At 41.5% G+C, this 20,305-nt stretch overlaps 1 protein-coding gene across 1 annotated transcript in view; it reads left to right on the plus strand.

The window, feature by feature from the left end:
• Positions 1 to 18,256, plus strand: part of NWD1 (NACHT and WD repeat domain containing 1) — a 72,415-nt gene extending 54,159 nt beyond the window's left edge. Inside the window, exons 16-22 of the mRNA XM_063455429.1 lie at positions 70 to 348; positions 4,014 to 4,104; positions 11,498 to 11,652; positions 12,213 to 12,489; positions 13,732 to 14,279; positions 16,897 to 17,002; positions 17,682 to 18,256. Of these exons, the coding sequence (XP_063311499.1) occupies positions 70 to 348; positions 4,014 to 4,104; positions 11,498 to 11,652; positions 12,213 to 12,489; positions 13,732 to 14,279; positions 16,897 to 17,002; positions 17,682 to 17,941 (1,716 nt within the window). The 3' untranslated portion in view covers positions 17,942 to 18,256. The remainder of the gene's footprint in view (positions 1 to 69; positions 349 to 4,013; positions 4,105 to 11,497; positions 11,653 to 12,212; positions 12,490 to 13,731; positions 14,280 to 16,896; positions 17,003 to 17,681) is intronic.
• The last annotated feature ends 2,049 nt before the right edge of the window (positions 18,257 to 20,305 follow it).

Genomic DNA, 20,305 nt, shown 5'->3' on the forward strand with positions numbered 1-20,305 from the left:
GACTATTTCGAAGTATAATACAAGACAGTTTCCTAAACAAAATACACTGGTTTGTTTCTGTCCTTGTAGGTCAATGCCTGGAATATGGAATCAGGAGAACTCATTCTAAACTTCTCGCCTGGGGTTCCTAATGTCCCAATTCAAGCAGCAGTGCTGTTACCACAGCAGCTTCTAATCACTGTAACAGAAGGTGGGACGGTTCATTTTTGGGATAGTGCCACAAGAGAGCTCCGTGGATCACGTCAGCTACCAGGAGTGTCCGGAGAGGCAGCAGAACCAGTCTGCAGCTGTGTCATCCCCAAACATGGGAAAATTGTGGTTGGGTTCAAAAATGGTGCCTTGGCACTGGTAAGTACAGAAAATAAGTAGTGTTCTAATTATATTTCCTTAAAGTCTTACTCCAACCTCTGCTTTTAGAAGAGGTCAAGGAACAAGTGATCTGTATGTGTAGTGTTTATGCTTGGAATGCTGCTTATACAAAGCACACTTCACTTTTCTCATGGGGTTTAGCACATGTGAATGCACATGTGAATGTTAACATAGCACATGTGAATGTTAACTCTGTGCAAAAATTATGTCTGTTAGCACGCATTGTGCAATCAGCATCTACCCTTGCAGACAGCAATGTGAACGCCTGCAAGGAGAAGCCTATATGTCCCCTCCCTCCATTCCATGATCCCTTCCCATCTCTCTACATTGGTAGAGGTGTAGAAAGCATTAGGAGAGCTTCATCTGGCACTGGATTTCTCACATCTGTTTTTGCTGTTGATCCAGAAGAAGGCAAAATAGCACTTTGAAGGGCAATAGGGCATTAGAAATAAAATAAAAGTAACTGTGAAGAAGGGTTAGATTAACTATTTAACAGATGTATACCCATAAAAAATTCACTCTGGGGAATAAATCTGTCTGGATTGAAATATAAAAAGGACACATTGAAACATAATTTAAAAATTATCTTGTGCAATGTTTAATTATTCACCAGTAATATTTATGTTAGATGATATATATATATGTTTAGTAGGAAGAGCACCTTTTGCGGCATAAAAGAAAACCAATAATGCAAACATTCATTAAAGCAATATAATCACCACCGCTACTTTAAAAGACATAGAATGAATGAGTTTTAGTGATCTACACATAATTGTTAATGAAACCAGATGCATCGCACTTCACACTTTCTAGCAGCCAGAGGAGCCTTAACTACCTCTGTTCTACATAATAAAATTATCTGTTTCTCCTAGTTTTCACTCTTCCATGAAGCTTTATGTACCTTTGAAGCTTTTGCATCTTGGTGTCAAAGTCTTGTATTAAAATGTCAGTGTGCCCAGACTATTTCATTGAGATGAAGTGGTTTGGGTGGCTGTAGTGGTCTTTTTTTTTTTTAATTCTTTTTTTTTGGTGTGCAAGAAAGATACCATAAGCCTCGATGTGCCACAACAGCGATATCTGGGTACTTGATTAAACATTTGTTTTACATGTCATGGAAAACGATTGTCATGCACATTTTGGTTATAAATAATAAAATTGTAGCATTTTAGTTGTACATTTAGCTTATTCAAAAGAGTGTGTCCATGCGATTTCAAATTATACATTGTAAAGTATAACGTATATTTTAAAGTAAATCATAAGTAACTTATAAACATGAGTAGCTCAGTAATGCTTCGGTCTTAAAGGTGTGGGAACCATGTAGACTTTCGTGTGTGCCCTAGATAGCCATGTTAGGTTGAACTCACTAAGTCAGTGGGGGTCTGGATGGTGTCTCTCTGTGTTGTACATAAATGTGTCTCAAAGTATGTGGTCCTTGATCATATGGGGTAAGCAACCCTCATCGGTACTCCCTAGCCTGCCAATTCGTCGTCGGTGTATACCCCGAGTTGAAGGTGTGTAGGTATAGCTTGGTATGAGAATGGGGCACTCGGTGAGGTGAAAAAGCTTGTACTGCCATACTTCTGTATTGAGTAGTTTGCCTATCAGAATGCTCAGGTGGTGTGGCCATTGTAGGGTTGAGAAAATATGTTTGCTAATTGTGGGGGTAACGCGTTCTAGCTCTGACTGGCGGCTAGACCCATGGATTTACTGTCACCTACGTGGTATCTCTGGGTGACCAATATTCGGGGATTTAGTGTGCAGGGTTACACTGAGTTCGCTGCCCGCAGAAAGTTAAGGAGCTGCCGGCGGGAAGTAATAAAGTGGTGGGGCCTATTCCTGTCAGTTAGCGGTCGTTACCAAGACAGAAAGCTAAGGCTCAGGGGAGTTAAGAGTAATGTAACATGCTGTAACTGGGCTGTTAACACAAGCAACGTAGCATAACTTAATAAGAAAATTGCAGCAAAAATAAAATGTAAACTCAGCAGTATAGTCGGACAGTTCTGGTAGCCTGTTCTTCTGTGTGCCCCTCCATGGCTCAGGTGCCCATCGGTTGATGGCTAACCCTCTGCGCTTTGAACGCGGTAGGGGGTGAAGCGGGAGTCCCAGTCGGCTGGAATGGGCGCCCTTTTGTCACGTCCCAGACGTGGGGGTGCCGCTGTCTCGTGGCTTGGGTAGTTGGCGCTGGGTGTGCAGTCAGTCCAAGGGCTAACATCACCGAGTCCATCTCTGCTGCTTCCGTCAAGCGGGTTGTGGCTCCTCCATGGGAGATGACCGGGTTTCTGGGAAATGTCCATCTGTATGAGATGGAGTGTTGTCGGAGCGCGGAAGTGAGGGGCTTGAATCGGCTTCTCCAGAGCACCGTGGGCCGAGACAGATCCCAGTAGAAGGACAAGGTAGAGTTTTCAAAAAGAAAGGTAGGTTTTCCTCTCACAGCTGTCATGAGGGTTTGTTTAGCTGCCCGCGTCTGTAGTTGTAGTATGACATCCCTTGGGGTGTCCGCCGGGGTTTTGGCGGCCCTCGGGATGCGGTAGATCCCGTCGATCACGGCCAGAGTTGCTTGGGGTGGCGTGAGTAGAGCGGCGAGCAGTCTTCCGGCGTATTGCGGTAGATCATTCGGGGTCACTGTCTCCGGAATTCCCCGGATTTTTACATTTCTGCTCCTGTGCCGATCCTTTATCGCGTCGAGGCGGCAGGAAAGATGTGACTGGGTACGCTGCAGCTCAGTATTTTGGGCTTCTAGCTGTATGCATCGGGCTGTTAGGCCTTCGGAGTGTCCCTCTAAGGTCTTGACTCTCCCCTCCACCGTTTGAATTTCCTCACGCAGAGCGGCCAAGTCTGCGGCAAATAGCGTACGGAGGTTGCGGAGGAGGGCTTTAATGTCTCCCTTCGTGGAGGGTAACTCGTTGTCCTCGTCGGAGGAGGCCTGATGTAAGCCCCCAGAGCTCGGGAATTCATCCAGCTCGTCCATAGCTTGTTCCTCGGAAGAGGCCGAGGTCGCGTCGCCATATTGTTTTGGCGCGGTGAGGCTTGAGGCCTTTGCGGGACGGAGGAGAAGGTCTCCGATATCGCGTGCCCCAACTGGTTTTACGGTTCCCTGGTGTTTGGCTTTCTTCCCCATCCTGCGATATCGTAGTGGGGGTTGGTGATGGGGCTTTTAGGGTGAGTATATCGCTTTTTTAGGCTTGTTTCGGCGGAGCTGTGCTGACATGCGTCTGTTCGCTTTGGCTGTTGGCTCCGCCCCCTGTAGTGGTCTTTTAAGGTTGTTATATCACATGTGATGGAAAGATCCCAGCATTACCTGGATAGCCATTACCATTTACCTCAACTACAAATAGTGATGGCAGAGAAGAGACATTCTGTGGTGACAATTTTTCTTTTGGGGAGAGATGTTATGCAAGTACTTCCTTGGCTCTTAAAAGAGCTGTTTTTTTTATTTTCTCTGATATATATTGCAGGTTCTTCCTAGTGCCTCAACAAAATATTGTATGTCTATTATAGGTCAGTGCTGCAGCTGAGAGCAGTGCTTTACTGATCTCACCTTCAGTGCTAAGAAGAGTTACTAAAAAACTTTTTCACTGGATACTAAATAAAAACATGTATTTCTTGATGGAGAGGAACACCTTTGCCTTTTTCTTATCTATCAGATTTCTTCCGGTGGGGCTGTGTCAACAGAGATGATGCCCAGTGCCCTGTCCTTTGTGGTGGCAGCTGATGATGAATCATTGTTTGCCGCAGGTAAGAATAAATAGCTAACATTTGCACTAAATGTAGAACAGCTATTTTATATACAAAAAACTATTTGAAGATATTTAAAAACTGTTTAAAAATATATATATATTTATCTTTGTTAGACTAATTCTGCGAGATGAACAGACACACAAATACAATTTTTCTCAATAATTGTCGGTATGACAAAATGATTCGTAAAAATGGTTATGGGTATTTGTAAGGAAACTGATAGTATTTTAAGGAATGCGGATTACTAAAAATGCCACCAGAAAACAAAAGTGTGCACATGTGCCCTTAATGCAGAATTGTCTTTTTTAATATAACAAATCATAACCAGAACAATCTCACCTATCGCTGGGTGATATTTCTGTCAATGGCAAACAGATATAAAGGTATCCCAATGAAAATACAGATGAAATATTAGGACAAATGGGAGAATTAAAATCTACATGAAATATAATAAAAACCTTGAAGCAGAACATTGCGATTTTTACACAGCCCATCATCTAAGTATGCTCTATTAATGGAATGCCCCAAAGCACATGTGTTTGTGTAGCATATCTATGCAGAGAGTGCCCAGAGCAGTATCCGAGCTGATGTTAAAGTGAACATGGACATACAGAGGAAGTGCTCACTCCATCGCACTAATCACTCAAGTAAATGCTTCAATAATTTTTACTGTGGTGAAGGAATAAGGAATTACCAGATGAATGCAATTCCACTTTAAGCAATGTCTAAATTACACGCTGCAGACACAGATTAGTAAAGGCACAATCTTTTCTATATTTTGAACAGTATACCATTTGAATTCTATATAATTATTAACTGCTGATTCTTAAAGTATCCATTTGGTTCCATCTCAATAACACATTTATTAAGTATTATTTTCTTTATTTTTAGGAATTATTTGGTGCCCCTTAGTATAGGGGTTACTGCTGCCTTTCATCTACACCTAGAACAAGGCTGCTTTTTAGTATAAACAATAAAGATGGAATCTGCCTAAAGAGGTTGTTTTATCAGATTATGTACAGATTTTCAAATGTCTGGATGCTTTTTTGTAAAACTAGTATATTAAATAACAGTTAGTAGTTTAGGACATAATAGTTAAAGGGACACTGTAAAGGAAATAAATAAAGGCCAATAGTGTAGCAATGGGGTGAAAAGCATGGGAGAATAGAAGCAGGGACGGCTCTACACTTTGCAAGGCCTTAGGTGAAACTCGAACAGGAGGTCCCTAATGACATCCATGCCTCCAACAGATTGCAGGTTACTTGCCTATTATTTTTTTTAATTATAATTATAATAATAAAAAAGGTATCTAGGGTTCCATTAATTGTATTATTGCAATAATTGCTCTTTATGGATACGTGGGCATGTGAAGTTCAGAGCCTGTCCAGGACAGTACATGCACAAAGCTCTATTAAGAAACTATCACATAGTTAAAATCCCCTGTATATATTAAATTAACACTATTTTAATGAAAATTATTTTGTGTTACCCTACCTATAATGATTAACGGGCTATTGAGAACGAATACAAATGAAGATTTACTTACCTTATTTCCCCAGTTTGCCACCACTGCTGTGCCTCCTCTAGCTGAGATCATCAATACTGATGATCTCACACAATTGAATGCTTCCCCATAGAGACAAACTGGGAGCCAAGTGTGCATGTGTACCACACTGCAACCAATCAGCATCTCCTCATAGAGATGCATAGAGTCAATTAATTACTTTAGGGGAGTGTTCAGCATCTCCATGCTGACAATGGAGATGCAGAACATTGGTCTTGCAAGCTCTGGAAGATGATTTAGGGAGTAGCACATGTACTGCATTTGTTTTAGAAAATACAGCATTTATACTGCTCAGCCTGCAAGGTAGGCTGTTTGCCCTAGAACCACTACATTAAGTTGTAGTATTGTGTTCTGGTGCCTACAGTGTTCCTTTAAGGACTTAAATGAGACACTGGTGACTTGTTTCTGATGTCTTCATAAATGAGACACGAGAGGATAAAAGAGGGACAGGGCTGAAATAGGATGTTGTATGTGCACATGGACATTGCTTGTGGTGTTGTATGTGTTTGGAGGCTACTTGTGAGTTTGCGCATCTGAGGGATGTTGCTTCTGTTGTGTGTGTGTAGGGAGGCTTTATGTGGTTTTTCATGGGTGTGGGTGCTTCGTGTGGGGTTGTGTGCGTAGAGGAAGGCTGCTTGTGGGGTTTGGGATGTTTGCAGTGTGGCATTTGTGCGGAGAGTGCTGATTGAAGTGTAGTGTGGGTGAATAAGGGCTGTGGTCTGTGTGGGGGGATAGGGGCTGTGGTGTTTGCCGGGACGGTTAGGGGCTGTAGTATAATTTTATGAGGATAGTGGCTGTAGTGTGTAGAAGCAGGGGAGGGCTGGCAGCCTTAGGCCTGGGGGGCAAATCCAGTCAAGTGGCCCATTGCACCACAGAATCAGCTCACCATCCATGCCCACCTTTTCCTGGTTTTATAACAGATATAGGTGTAGTCCATTGTCAAGATTACAGTATGATTCAGAACGTAGAACTGTGTAACACAGGAGACTAATAGGTAACGTATTACCGGACCTTAGAATGGCCGGACTAATGTACCAAAGAATAGTCAGAGAAATAGCCGAGGATAGGGGACACAGAAAGGGACACAACGATAAAGGAAAGCCAGAGGTCAGGGAAACCAGAAAACAGGGAAGTCAAAATCAAAGCCAAAGTAAAAAAACAGAATAAATAGAAGGAACGTGCTCTCTGACAACCTCTAGGGAAACCACGACAGGGCAAAAAGGAAAGGTAATTCTAGGCTTTTATACCTGCTTTACCTTTCTGATTGGCCGGGATCACTCTTTGACCCCAGAACGTGCGCGCACGGCGCGTGCGTGACGTCACGTGCATGCTGATGTCGTCAATTACGTGAGCGGACATGGGGTTATAATTAGCCTTAGATCCGCAGCGGCCGGCATCCATTAACATGCCGCAAGTGTTCATGCAGATGCACGGCTGCTGACCGCAAGGTGAGGATGATTATGTTACATTCATATAACGTTCACGTTTTGTATACATTGATGGGATTACCATCCCATACACCGTCACCAGGGCTTGACAAATTTAATTGGAATCTAGAAGATAGCTAGTTTTTCAATGTCAAAAATACCATTCTAAAGGGACACTATAGTCACCAGAACTACTCCAACTTAATGTTGTTTTGGAGTCTACATCCTGTCCCTTCACGCTTTTCAATGTAAACACTGACTTTTCAGAGAAAAGGCAGTGTTTACATTGCTGCCTAGTAACACTTCTAGTGACAGTCACTCAGACGGCCTCTAGAGGTCCTTCCTGGGCCAGTGCTGCACAGTGTGCACCACCTACATTCAGCGTGACTCTTAATTCTACCTGTAGAGATGCATTTATTTAATGCACCTTCATGAGGAGATGCTGATTGGTGCAGCATTGTGTATTGGCACATATGCGTAAGAGCTTTCCATTGCTTTCCTAAGGGCAAGCATTGGATTTTCTAAAATCAAGACTAATGATCTCAGCCATGGAGGCGGGAACAGCCACAGTGAGTCTGGAATGATGTGGGACTTCCACAGATCGAGGATGCAGAAAAAGAGGAGGTTTCTTGGCAAGACAAATCTCTCCATGGGGTGTACCACCAGCAGATAGTGGATGTGGCTCACATGACAAAATTTTACCAGTGGTTGGAAAAGGCAGGAATGAAAGATAGCACCGTGGCACTAATCCTAACAGCACAGGAACAGGCTATCAGCACCAGATCAATAGAAGCTGGAGTCTACCACACCAGGCAAGACTCAAGGTGCAGACTGTGCAAAGAGGCCTCTGAGAAAGTCCAGTACCTAGTAGCCAGATGCAAGATGTTAGCAGGAATGGCATACACGGAGAGACACAACCAAGTTGCTAGGATTGTGTACCGAAACATCTGCACAGAATATGGATTGGACCTGCCTAAGTCCAGATGGGAGATACCACAAAGGGTAGTTGAGAATGACAGGGCTAAGATCCTGTGGGACTTCAAGGTCCAGACAGACAAGCAAGTGCTGGCGAACCAACCCGACATCGTGGTGGTAGACAAGAAACGAAAGACTGCAGTCGTGGTGGATGTGGGAATACCCAGTGATTATAACATCAGGAAGAAGGAACATGAGAAGGTGGAGAAATACCAAGGACTGAAAGAAGAACTAGAAAGGATGTGGAAACTGAAGGCAGTAGTAGTCCCAGTTGTGATAGGAGTACGTAGGGCTGTGACTCCAAAGTTGGGGGAGTGGCTTCAACAGATTCCAGGTGGAAAATCTGAGATTGCTGTCCAGAAGAGTGCAGTTCTAGGGACAGCTCAGATACTGCGCAGAACCCTCAAACTCCCAGGCCTCTGGTAGAGGACCAGAGAATGAGGAATAAACATACTAGAAGATAGCTAGTTTTTCAATGTCAAAAATACCATTCTAAAGGGACACTATAGTCACCAGAACTACTCCAACTTAATGTTGTTTTGGAGTCTACATCCTGTCCCTTCACGCTTTTCAATGTAAACACTGACTTTTCAGATCAAAGGCAGTGTTTACATTGCTGCCTAGTAACACTTCTAGTGACAGTCACTCAGACGGCCTCTAGAGGTCCTTCCTGGGCCAGTGCTGCACAGTGTGCACCAGCTACATTCAGCGTGACTCTTAATTCTACCTGTAGAGATGCATTTATTTAATGCATCTTCATGAGGAGATGCTGATTGGTGCAGCATTGTGTATTGGCACATATGCGTAAGAGCTTTCCATTGCTTTCCTAAGGGCAAGCATTGGATTTTCTAAAATCAAGACTAATGATCTCAGCCATGGAGGCGGGAACAGCCACAGTGAGTCTGGAATGATATGGGAAAAAAGAGGAGAGTAAAAACACCTTTCCCATGTGATTGAAAGGGGGGCAGTCACCTAAACAGACACAATGCAAGATCCAAGCCATCAACACATATGCCCTACTGGTCATCAGGTACCCAGCTGGAATAATAACCTGGCCAAGAGAAAAACTGGTCACCATGGATGTCAAAACCAGGAAACTACTCACTATGAATGGAGGATTCCACTAGAAAGCCAGCACCCAGAGACTGTACACCTGCCGGAAGGAGGGAGGTCGGGGCCTGATGAGTGTCAAGGCCACAGTCCTGGATGAAACACAGAGCATCCACAAGTACATCACGACGATGGCTCCCAAAGATGAACTGCTAAGGGAATGCCTGAGACTTCCACAGATCGAGGATGCAGAAAAAGAGGAGGTTTCTTGGCAAGACAAATCTCTCCATGGGGTGTACCACCAGCAGATAGTGGATGTGGCTCACATGACAAAATTTTACCAGTGGTTGGAAAAGGCAGGAATGAAAGATAGCACCGTGGCACTAATCCTAACAGCACAGGAACAGGCTATCAGCACCAGATCAATAGAAGCTGGAGTCTACCACACCAGGCAAGACTCAAGGTGCAGACTGTGCAAAGAGGCCTCTGAGAAAGTCCAGCACCTAGTAGCCAGATGCAAGATGTTAGCAGGAATGGCATACACGGAGAGACACAACCAAGTTGCTAGGATTGTGTACCGAAACATCTGCACAGAATATGGATTGGACCTGCCTAAGTCCAGATGGGAGATACCACAAAGGGTAGTTGAGAATGACAGGGCTAAGATCCTGTGGGACTTCAAGGTCCAGACAGACAAGCAAGTGCTGGCGAACCAACCCGACATCGTGGTGGTAGACAAGAAACGAAAGACTGCAGTCGTGGTGGATGTGGGAATACCCAGTGACTATAACATCAGGAAGAAGGAACATGAGAAGGTGGAGAAATACCAAGGACTGAAAGAAGAACTAGAAAGGATGTGGAAACTGAAGGCAGTAGTAGTCCCAGTTGTGATAGGAGTACGTAGGGCTGTGACTCCAAAGTTGGGGGAGTGGCTTCAACAGATTCCAGGTGGAAAATCTGAGATTGCTGTCCAGAAGAGTGCAGTTCTAGGGACAGCTCAGATACTGCGCAGAACCCTCAAACTCCCAGGCCTCTGGTAGAGGACCAGAGAATGAGGAATAAACATACTACCCAGGAGGGGTGAGAAAATCAATTTAAAATGTTTAGCTGGCTGGGTGCTGGTTCAAATATGCTGTGGGCTGTACAAAATTATAATATTATATATATATATATATATATATATATATGCTGGGGGCTGTTTATGTACTGGGGGTTGTAAAAAATATCTTGGTGAGGATTGTATATGGGCTGGGGGGCTGTATAAAATATGTGAGGGGACTGTATATATGCTGGGGGACTGTACATGTACTAGGGGTTGTAAAAATATGTTGGTGGGGACTGTATATGAGCTGAGGGGCTATATAAAATATATGGGGACCGGGGGGCTATATATGTGCTGGGGGCTGTATAAAATATGTTGGGGGACTATATATGTGCTGGGGGGACTGTAAATATTTATATACGTACAATATTTATATGCTAGGGGCCTGTGTAGGTGGCTGGGGGTGCGGGAGGGGAGGCTTTGTGGGTGGCTGGGGGTGCCGGAGGGGAGGCTGTGTGGATGGCTGTGGGGACTGAGGGTTGCTGTGTAGCTGGCCAGGGGGGCTGCGCTGCACATACCTGTGTCCTGAGGCTGTGTACAACACGTGTTGGCAGCACGCATGGGAGGGAGGTAGTGACGGCCAGCGCAGTCACAGTGAGACCCTAGCACACACAGCCCCCCCCCCAGGACATTAGGTCCCCCCCTTATTCTTGTTAAGGGCCCCCACCCACCACTCAGGGGTGGGGGACAGGGGGGAGGACATTAGGTCCCCCCCCCCAATTTTTATTTAGGGCCCCCACCGCCGCTCAGGGGTGGGGGCCGGTGGGGAGGACAATAGGTCCTCCCCCCTTTTTTTACTTTAGGGCTTCCACCCGCTCAGGGAGGGGGGACCCTTTTTTTATTTTTTTCATCACTATTGTGGCCAGAAAGAGTCCCTGTGGGGTTTAAAATTCGCCTGCCCATTGAAGTCTATGGCGGTTCGCCCGTTCGCGAACATTTGCGGAAATTTGCGTTCGCCGTTGACGAACGGAAAATTTTATGTTCGCGACATCACTAGTGGTCACCTAACTCCCCTAATTAGAGATCCACCTCTGATTAGGATTCGTATGTTACAGACCTTGTGTCATGACAGCGTTGAAGAGTAAATATTAACTGCTCTGAAAGCAATTAAATACAAGTAATATTTATGATAAATAATATGGAAATACATGAAAAGAATTTGAATATCCAGCAAACACAGGTTAGAGAAAATTTTTAGCATATATGGCTTTATTTACAATACTTTGTAATTACACTATCACTTATTGTTACTCAAATATATTTCTGTATTAGGGTTTGGGAAGCAGGTTCAAGTTTTCCGAGCTGATTCGAATAATGTTAGGACATTTCTGGCTACCTTCTTGGAACATCAGGATATAGTAGAATCTGCTGCCATCAACAGCAAAAAGAACATTATAGTGACCGGTTCACGAGACGAAACAATCAGGGTCAGTATGGATCTACATGACAATATCAGTGGGTGAAGAGCGCATCAGGAAAGTGTTATCAATATAGCTACAAATAGACAAAATTGAAAATGGAAAATAACATATTGCTGCACAATGAAACAAACTACCTTAGTCTGTACAAGCAAAAACTGTTATATGCAAGAGAGACTATACTTAGAGTATATACACAGATATATATATATATAAACAGAATTTATTTATTCATTTATAAAATATTTTACCAGGATAATTCCAACAGTCTAACAAATAGGAAATCTCAATAGCAATCCAGAGAGATATGTTATGGGACAAGTGTGTGATCAAGATACATAAGAATCAGCCTAAGAAAAAATACCAATGGAGATAACAAATGTCAATTAATGTTTATGGTTTGATGGAATGTTTTTGTTTTAGGGGAAATAGGACATTGTCTATAAACTAAAACAAAACATTTTAATTATGTGCCTTATATATGGCATATCTAAAGGGACACAGTCACTTTATATCCAATAAAGAATAAATAGCAGCGTGTTGACAGATGTGCCCTTTTTCCCCCCCAGGTATGGAATTTGTCTCAGAGAGGTATGCTTATGGACAGTTTCTATGGAATGGGAATGCCGGTCACTGCATTGGCCATGAAAGGCAGCACTGTAGTGTCTTCTTCACGCAGTGCTTACTACCTAAAGTTGTGGAACCTGGATTATGATCAAAAACACAAGACAATACCGCCGTTCCAAGACCTCAGTGGCTGTGTTACATTTTCAGATTCAGGAAACCGGGTGTATTTCCCAAGGACTGGAGATCAACACAAGATTGTTGTTTGGGACTCTGTGCAAGGTAGCTGAGTTAAAACATCATTGTAAACACTAATGAAGTGACAGAAAGTAGTAGCAGAAAACATATACACTTTGGGTTGTTCACTAACTTAAAAACTATGGGGAGATTACTACCTGTCTTTTAGATTTTTAGTCTAAACTTCGTTTAAGCTGCTACCTTAAATTAACTTTAGATTTATGTTTAACGGTAGAGTGTTGCTTAGTAAGTTTAGAAAAAGGGGCCCACGTTGTAAAAGGACATTAAAATTACCTCTAATCCAGTGCCATCATCTCTGGTCCAATCAGAAGCTGTGCACACCTATGGCAATTGCTGCATTCTGCCAATCCAGTGCTTCTCTATGAGAGCATTAGCTCTGCTCGATGCCATGATGTTGGGTGTGATGAGACTTATCCTAATTAAACACCTGCAAAAAAAATATCTGGTATGTGACTGAAAGCCTCCAGAAACATGTTTTAGACAAATATAAACATTCCTGTTTCTCAGAAACGGCAATGTTCACCATTGGAAGATAAAATGGACAGCAGCTATGCACCAAAGCCACTACATTACGCTATAGTGGTTTTAGTGATTATTGTCTTTTTATGTTTTTTTGCAATTGCATCCATAAGAATGCTGAGCTGTAAAACATAGGATTTAGGAGAGCAGCAGTAAATTGTAAAGCATACAGAAGAACTACTGTGATATGTTGAGTGCTAAGGTAGGCTGAATGTATATTCAAACAATCACAAGGCAAGGGATGACCAATTAGAAGGTGTAAGAGTAAACAAGTGAGTAATGTGTCATTCTATTTTGCCAAGACTATGGAAGAATCAACTTGGATATTTAGATGTTTACGTAGAATATATTTTCAAATTTACTTGTTTTGGAGACAGGGTAGGTAGGGGACACTTACTGCTCATAGGGTATTGGGCATTTCTTTATCTTGTTTGATAGACAAAGATTTCAGGCCAAGTGCTCGGGTACCCACCAGTAAATTTTTTTATAAGACTTGGGTTTACAAAGTTACAGAGATTTATACGATAGGTTGTTGGTGGTATCTTACAAATTACAGAAGATGTTTAATAAAGTCCAGTATCTTCAGCTTGGTATGTGTCACCTTATGATTAATAAAGCAGCAAAATTAGGTATTTTGATATATATATTTAAACTGTACCTCATGATTGTGTTGCATAGAAGCTTGCATTTACTACCCAAATTTTACATTTAAATAATGTTTATATATAATCTATCCATATTCACTAGGGCGGATGGATGATTTACTAGAAGCCTCTTCAGAAGTGACCTGCTTAGAAGTTGCAGAGCAGAAGAAGGTTCTGTTTTGTGGTTTGAGCTCTGGCACAGTGTTATTGTTCCCTCTGGACCAGAGACAAGATGTTGAATGCATACCCCCTCCTGACCTCAATTTGACTGTGCTGTGTTTGTCACTAAGCAAACTTGAGAGTAGACTTGCTGTGGGTTACCATAACCTCATACTTCTGTTTAATGTTACCCAAGGAAACCCTCTGCCATCACTGGATCCTATATGCTCAGTTCATCCAAGTTTCTCCAGCCCTGTGTACCGAGTAGCCGCCCTGGAAAATGGTCACATATTCTATGGAACAACAGGAGGGGACCTTTGTCTTTTCAAAAGTGAAGAAAATGAGAGTTGCTCGATGGAGGGTCATAAGAGTAAAATTACATGTCTGGCAATAAGTAACAAGGAATTATATGCACTTAGTGGCTCTGACGATGCAGTCCAACGTCTTTGGAACCTAAAAACCATGGACTGGGAACATGAGATGTGTTACAAGGTAACTAACCTTCCTTTCTAACCTGATATTTATAAATATGTTATTTTAAGACCCTCAAAATGTAAAAAAAAAAAAAACACTATTTTAACAGAAATACATAAATCCATCTCTGCATTTCTGTACTTCTGTGGCCTTCCAATAAAAATGAAACATTTAAAAAAAAAATTTAAAAAAAAATACATAAAGCCACAGCCCTAATACTGAGTTCAACATATGAAATTAATCCCTACATCCCACTCAGAACATGGTTTTACACTGGAGTGTGAATTGTCAAAGCATATTTCAAAACCACTGCCAAAACAGTTGTAGCATATAAAAAATATATACTTATATTAAAGTATTTCAGTGATAATAATAAAAAAAAAATTCCCACACTGTGTAATTTGACTCATAAAACTCTGATTGGTGGATTAAGTAACCAATCAGAGAGTTATGAGTCAAATTACACAGTGTGGTAAAATTTCAAACTAACTTTCCCACACTGTGTAAAATGACACAGAGCACTCTGATTGGTGGATTTCAAACCAACCAATTAGAGTGCTGTGACAGGTAAATGTATAGACTTACCTGTCAGTTTTTTCATTTACCTGTCAGAGCACTCTGATTGGATGGCTTAAACCCACCAATCAGAGTGCTCTGAGCCTAATTGCAGGGCGGGGCAAGGCTTTATAAGCCTTCTCCCGACCTGCAGAGCTCAGTCTGCGCGGAGCCTTCGCTGGGTGAAGATGGATTATTATTTTTTGCGCGCGTTTTTATTTTTTTAATTGCGTCGGTTATTATGGTTTTTTATTTGGCCTTTTCTGGGGCTGAAAATATAAGATTTTAGAAGAAAGAAAACATTGAATGGTAAATTTTTTTGTTTTTTTTACAGGTACTTAGTTAAAGGTCCCCCCCTCATTATTTTTAGGGTGAGTGGGGTAGGTAGGGGGATACATTTTTTTTGGGTGGGAGGGGGTGACTAAAGGTTTGGGGACTCAGGGGTGGGGGCGGGGACATTAGGGCCCCCCCATTGGTATTTAGGGCCCAAACCCGCCGCTCAGGGGTGGGGGCCAGAGGGGAGGACCTTAGGTCCCCCCCCTTATTAGTATTTAGGGCCCCCACCCACCGCTCAGGGGTGGGGGCCAGGGGGGAGGATATTAGGTCCCCCCTTATTCCAATTTAGGGCCCCCACCCACTGCTCAGGGGTGGGGCCAGGGGGGAGGACATTAGGCTCCCCCCCTTATTCCAATTTAGGGCCCCCACCCGCCGCTCAGGAGTGGGGGCCAGGGGGGAGGACATTAGGTCCCCCCTTATTAGTATTTAGAGCCCCCACCCACCGCTCAGGGGTGGGGGAGGACAATAGGTCCCCCCCATCATTTTACTTTAGGGCCCCCACCCGGCGCTCAGGGGTGGGGAGTGGGGGGGGGCAATAGGTGGGACCCTATTTTTTATTTTTAAACAGTGTGCAGCCATAGGCTGCTCACTGTTTACTAGACATGCCCCTACTCGCGGTATAGCGAGTAGGGGCAAAATTTACTAATACTAAGTAATTTTTACTTAGTATTAGTACATTTGGCTGAAAGACCAATTTAGGTCTTTCAGCCTTTTGGTAGATAACTCCCTAATACCGTGGGAATTAGGGAGTTATCTACTAAGTGGCTGCAATAGAAGTCCCGAAATGCCGAAGTTGCCAAATTTCCGAAGTGTCGAAGTTCTGAAGTCTTGAATTGCGAAAAATCCCGAATTTAGGAATGCCGAACCGAAAATGTTCCCCATGCACATGCCTACTTGACATTCTGTTTCTAGCATTAAAACAACACTACAGGCACCCTGTCCACTCCATCTCCACTGAAGTGGTCTGGGTGAAGTGCTCCTGTCCCCTTAACCCTGCAATGTAACATGCTTTCTGCATTTTCGCGGAGTTTAACTCCGTGAAATGACGTTGGACGTCCTCACTCTGTGCATAAGGATGCCCAATGTCTTAAGAATCCCCGTTGGAAAGCATTGATTTAATGCTTTTCTAGGAAAAACTATAATGTGTGAGCAGCACTCACTGTACATGCACATTAGGTTCCCACATTGGCGTGACGTCGCTGGAGGAGAGGAACCTTGATGCTGGAAACAGGTAAGTGAAAATGGTTTTTTACCCTTACAACACAGGGGTGGCGCAGAGGGACACTATAGCATTAGGAATACAGTTTAGTATTTCTAACGCTATAGTGTTCTTTTAACTGCAGACTGACAAGAAAAAAGTTGCAATTTTACCCCTTGTCCTTCTCACTCATGGAGCCTTTTAAGATTTATTTAAATGTGTCAAAGGTAAAAATGTCATTAAATGCATCATGCTTGACTGTTAGAAACTGTACCATTATTGAGAATTTAACCTATTGTTTGTTGACAGCTATTGAAGCTATAGTTAGCAGAATACATTTAGTAGGAACTGAAATGGATGGATTTTAAATTAAGAACCCCTACTCTTTTTTTAATACCTAGATACCTTCCAAAGTCTTAGAAAAAAAAAAAGTCTGTGCAAAATGTTTCACCCAGACCTATTTGTAATGGAACTGAACAAAAAGAGGTTTCTCTGTGCTTTGGCTTCATGAGAAATATAACACATTACTCCTCATTTTCTAATTAGGGATTCTTTTTCAATGGTGTTGATTGTGCCTGCTTCTCCATGGATGATCACTATATTTATACTGGATCTAAGGATCGAGCCATCAAAGTGTGGGATGTTTTAACTGGTGAGTTATTAAAATAAAAAAACATTTATTCTTTATCTGCTTTAAATTGTTAATATTTCATTTTTTTCCATCTTTTAAATCCTTCCCCTTTTGTAATGTCCATTCTTCAATATTTTCCCTTCCCTAAACCTACTACCGCAAACGTCTTGTATTTGTGTCACTTCCATTTCAGTAGTGAAACTAATTTAGGTCTAAATATTAGCATTAGTTCCTAATACTGGACTATTACTTTAGCAGCACTGTGTAGTTAGTTGCACCTTGTGACACATTGACTTGGTGGGACACAATTTGCACAACGGATCTGAGACATGGAAACACAGACATCACACACACACTATATATATATATATATATATATACACACACACACACACACACACACATTATTATATATAATATTCATATTATATATTGACATATATCACTATTTTATCCCATATTCACTTCTTCCCTCTTCTCCATCTCCACTTTCCCTCCTCCATTTTGCATTTCTTGCTGTAGCGTTACAGGTAAAATTGTATCCATGCATAACTCGTTTCAGAGAGTAATAATAGAATTATAATTTCTCATAATCAAGTCCTGTTTAAAGCACCTCAGAAAACAATTATGACATCCCTATGTTGGGGAGTATATCTAATTTAATTTTAATTTTTTTAATTTTTTTGTGTATGTGATCTAGGTTCACTTCTTGCTGTACAGTATGTGTACGCAACCGTCACTCGTATTATACCTACTACCGATGGTTTCATTGGCACCACAAGGCTTGGATACATTATACGAGAAGAATTCCGGTGCCCAGAGATCATCAGCCCTCAGTATAACCCAATACAGAACATCAAGGCTACCTGTACACTTAATTCCAAGAAACCTAAAGACAGAAACCATAAAGCTGTAATAACTTCCAAGCCAAAAAAATCACGAATCTGTCAAATTGTATAACTAGATCTCAGTAATGTCCTATATGGTAACATCTGCATTTGAATGAAAATATCAGAATGGTTACTTTGTAGTTATTAAATCATCCAGCGTTTATAAAATAAATATTTGCTGGGTTTTATGAAATTCCTTAAATATAAGCAAAACTAAAAAAGGCAGACAATTTTGTGTTTAGCCATATCTGATATATCAGAGCTGTTTTCTCAAAACAGTTGTTCACCAAGACAGAGGAGGCCGGCTGTATCATATAGCCTATATAACTGACAGAGAACCAAATATCAACAATATAACATATGAAACTCAGCCAGCCTTTGAGGAAGATGAATTTTAATTGGATATATATGCTAAAAGATAGCAAGTGTGAATATAAATATCAAGACTGTAACTTGGGTAATTTAAAGGGTTACTTCAACCACCATGACCATTTCTGCATTTAGAAGTGGTCATGTTAGTAGGAATCTGTAAGTGTAGCATTTCTACTTAAAACACTGTGTGTTAGTGTGGGGCTACTTGCTCCCCTGGCTCATGTGCTGTAGGCAACCCAGAACTCTTTTCCGGGTTACCTAATGTCATGCAAAAATTATTATTTTTTTAAAACTTTATAATGAGGGGGACCTAATTAGCAATGCCCATGGTATAGTAAATAAAGAAAAGGGTTGGAGTAACCCTTTAAGTTTTGCAGGAAAAAAAACCTCCAACAAACTACTGAATGACCAGAGAGACCAGTTAAACTTTATTTAAAAAGTTGCCCATCTGCTAAACACATACAGTATAGCCTTATATGGGACGCAGAGCATTCACAATGTTGTGTAATAAATAAAACAACTTTTTATAGTGGAGGGCTATCAATATAATAACGGGGTGGACTTAATGTTTTCCACAGCCTCCACCCATGGTCAGAGGCTATAATAAAAATAAACCGGGAGCCTATTGTTCCACCAGCCACCACCAATATTTTAATGCTATGTTCAATATTGATTTTATAGATGAAAAATTTATATGATTTAAAGCAATATTTTACGGTTCCGGATAATCCTTTTATCAGCATTAACGTAATCTATTTGAACCAATTAAAATTTTATCGGGAGCCAAAAAAACATCAGCTGGATTGTAATCAAGGCCAAAGTTAACGAGATGAAGACTCAATGAGCTGTTATACCTGGAGGGTATTATTCGATTGATGTTTCTATTAATTATTTTAAATGTTTCATAGGAGATGAGTGACATAACTGGATGCAGAAAATAGATTTGGCAGTGAATCAGAGACCAAGAAAAGCCTAAGCATTTCTGAGGTGTACGAGTGGGTGAACAATATGTGGGAAAAAGTGAGAAGACAGACATGTAAAGGCATTCAAACACCTTAGCATAAGTAATAAGATGGATGGTACTGAAGAAAGTAATGGTTTAAGTGAAAATAAATGGATTCTATTAACATTATCAGCAAAGAGGATGAAAACGTTGCAAGATTTGATGATTCATAAGTTTATCATAATTATAGTACTGGTTGTTTTATTTTTTTACATTAAACTTCTAGTTGAAATATAAGGGTGCATCTACCAGGCATACACATAGTGCCATCTTGTGGTGGAAGAGATAAAATCTCAGGGTTGTGTACTAAAGTGTGATCAATTGTGATTTTAAAGTCCATCCCAAATTATATGTAAAAATAACAAAACTTGAAAAAAAAGTTATTTTTAAAATTTGATAATTTTGGCCTAGTATTTAGCATTGTACTTTGTACTTTCAGCAATTCACCTTCTACATTCCTTCAGCTGCTATTTTTCCTGGATGATGTACCTCGATCCCCTGTAAAACTGACACTCTAATACTTATTAAACCAATTACTCCTATTAATTAGCTAAATTTTTATACAGGCCTATGCTGTTGCATCAGGTTCTCGTCATTTCTGCACTGTTCAAAAGAAGACACCAATATTAAACATATAAAACAGCGCAAAGGTCACGCGTTGCATCATTTACACTAGTTTAGGGTCACAATGATGCGACCTGGCAAAGATTATGTTGCATCGAATTTGTCCAGACCAAGACGGAATTGATGTAAGTGCATCAATATGGAGCGATTACCAACAGACTGGGAATTTTGCTGGATTTAGGCAGTTTCAGTATTACAGCAAGTGGGAACGGACTGTGAACATGTCTGGATTGACGCCTCTGCATCAAATTTGGTAAAGATTGAATATGAGTTAACAACTATTTAGAATACCCTGAAAAGTATTTAAGACCAAATTAGATAATGAATTGGAGGATCTTAAACTACAAATTGAAGCCCACAATTGGGCTAAATTTTAGGTAGTACTCAAAAGAATTCTTTACAAAAAGTGTACCCCTTCTCGCGCCTGGTCTGGAA

This window comes from Pelobates fuscus, chromosome 5 (genome assembly GCF_036172605.1).
Source record: "Pelobates fuscus isolate aPelFus1 chromosome 5, aPelFus1.pri, whole genome shotgun sequence".
Taxonomy (NCBI): Eukaryota; Metazoa; Chordata; class Amphibia; order Anura; family Pelobatidae; genus Pelobates; species Pelobates fuscus.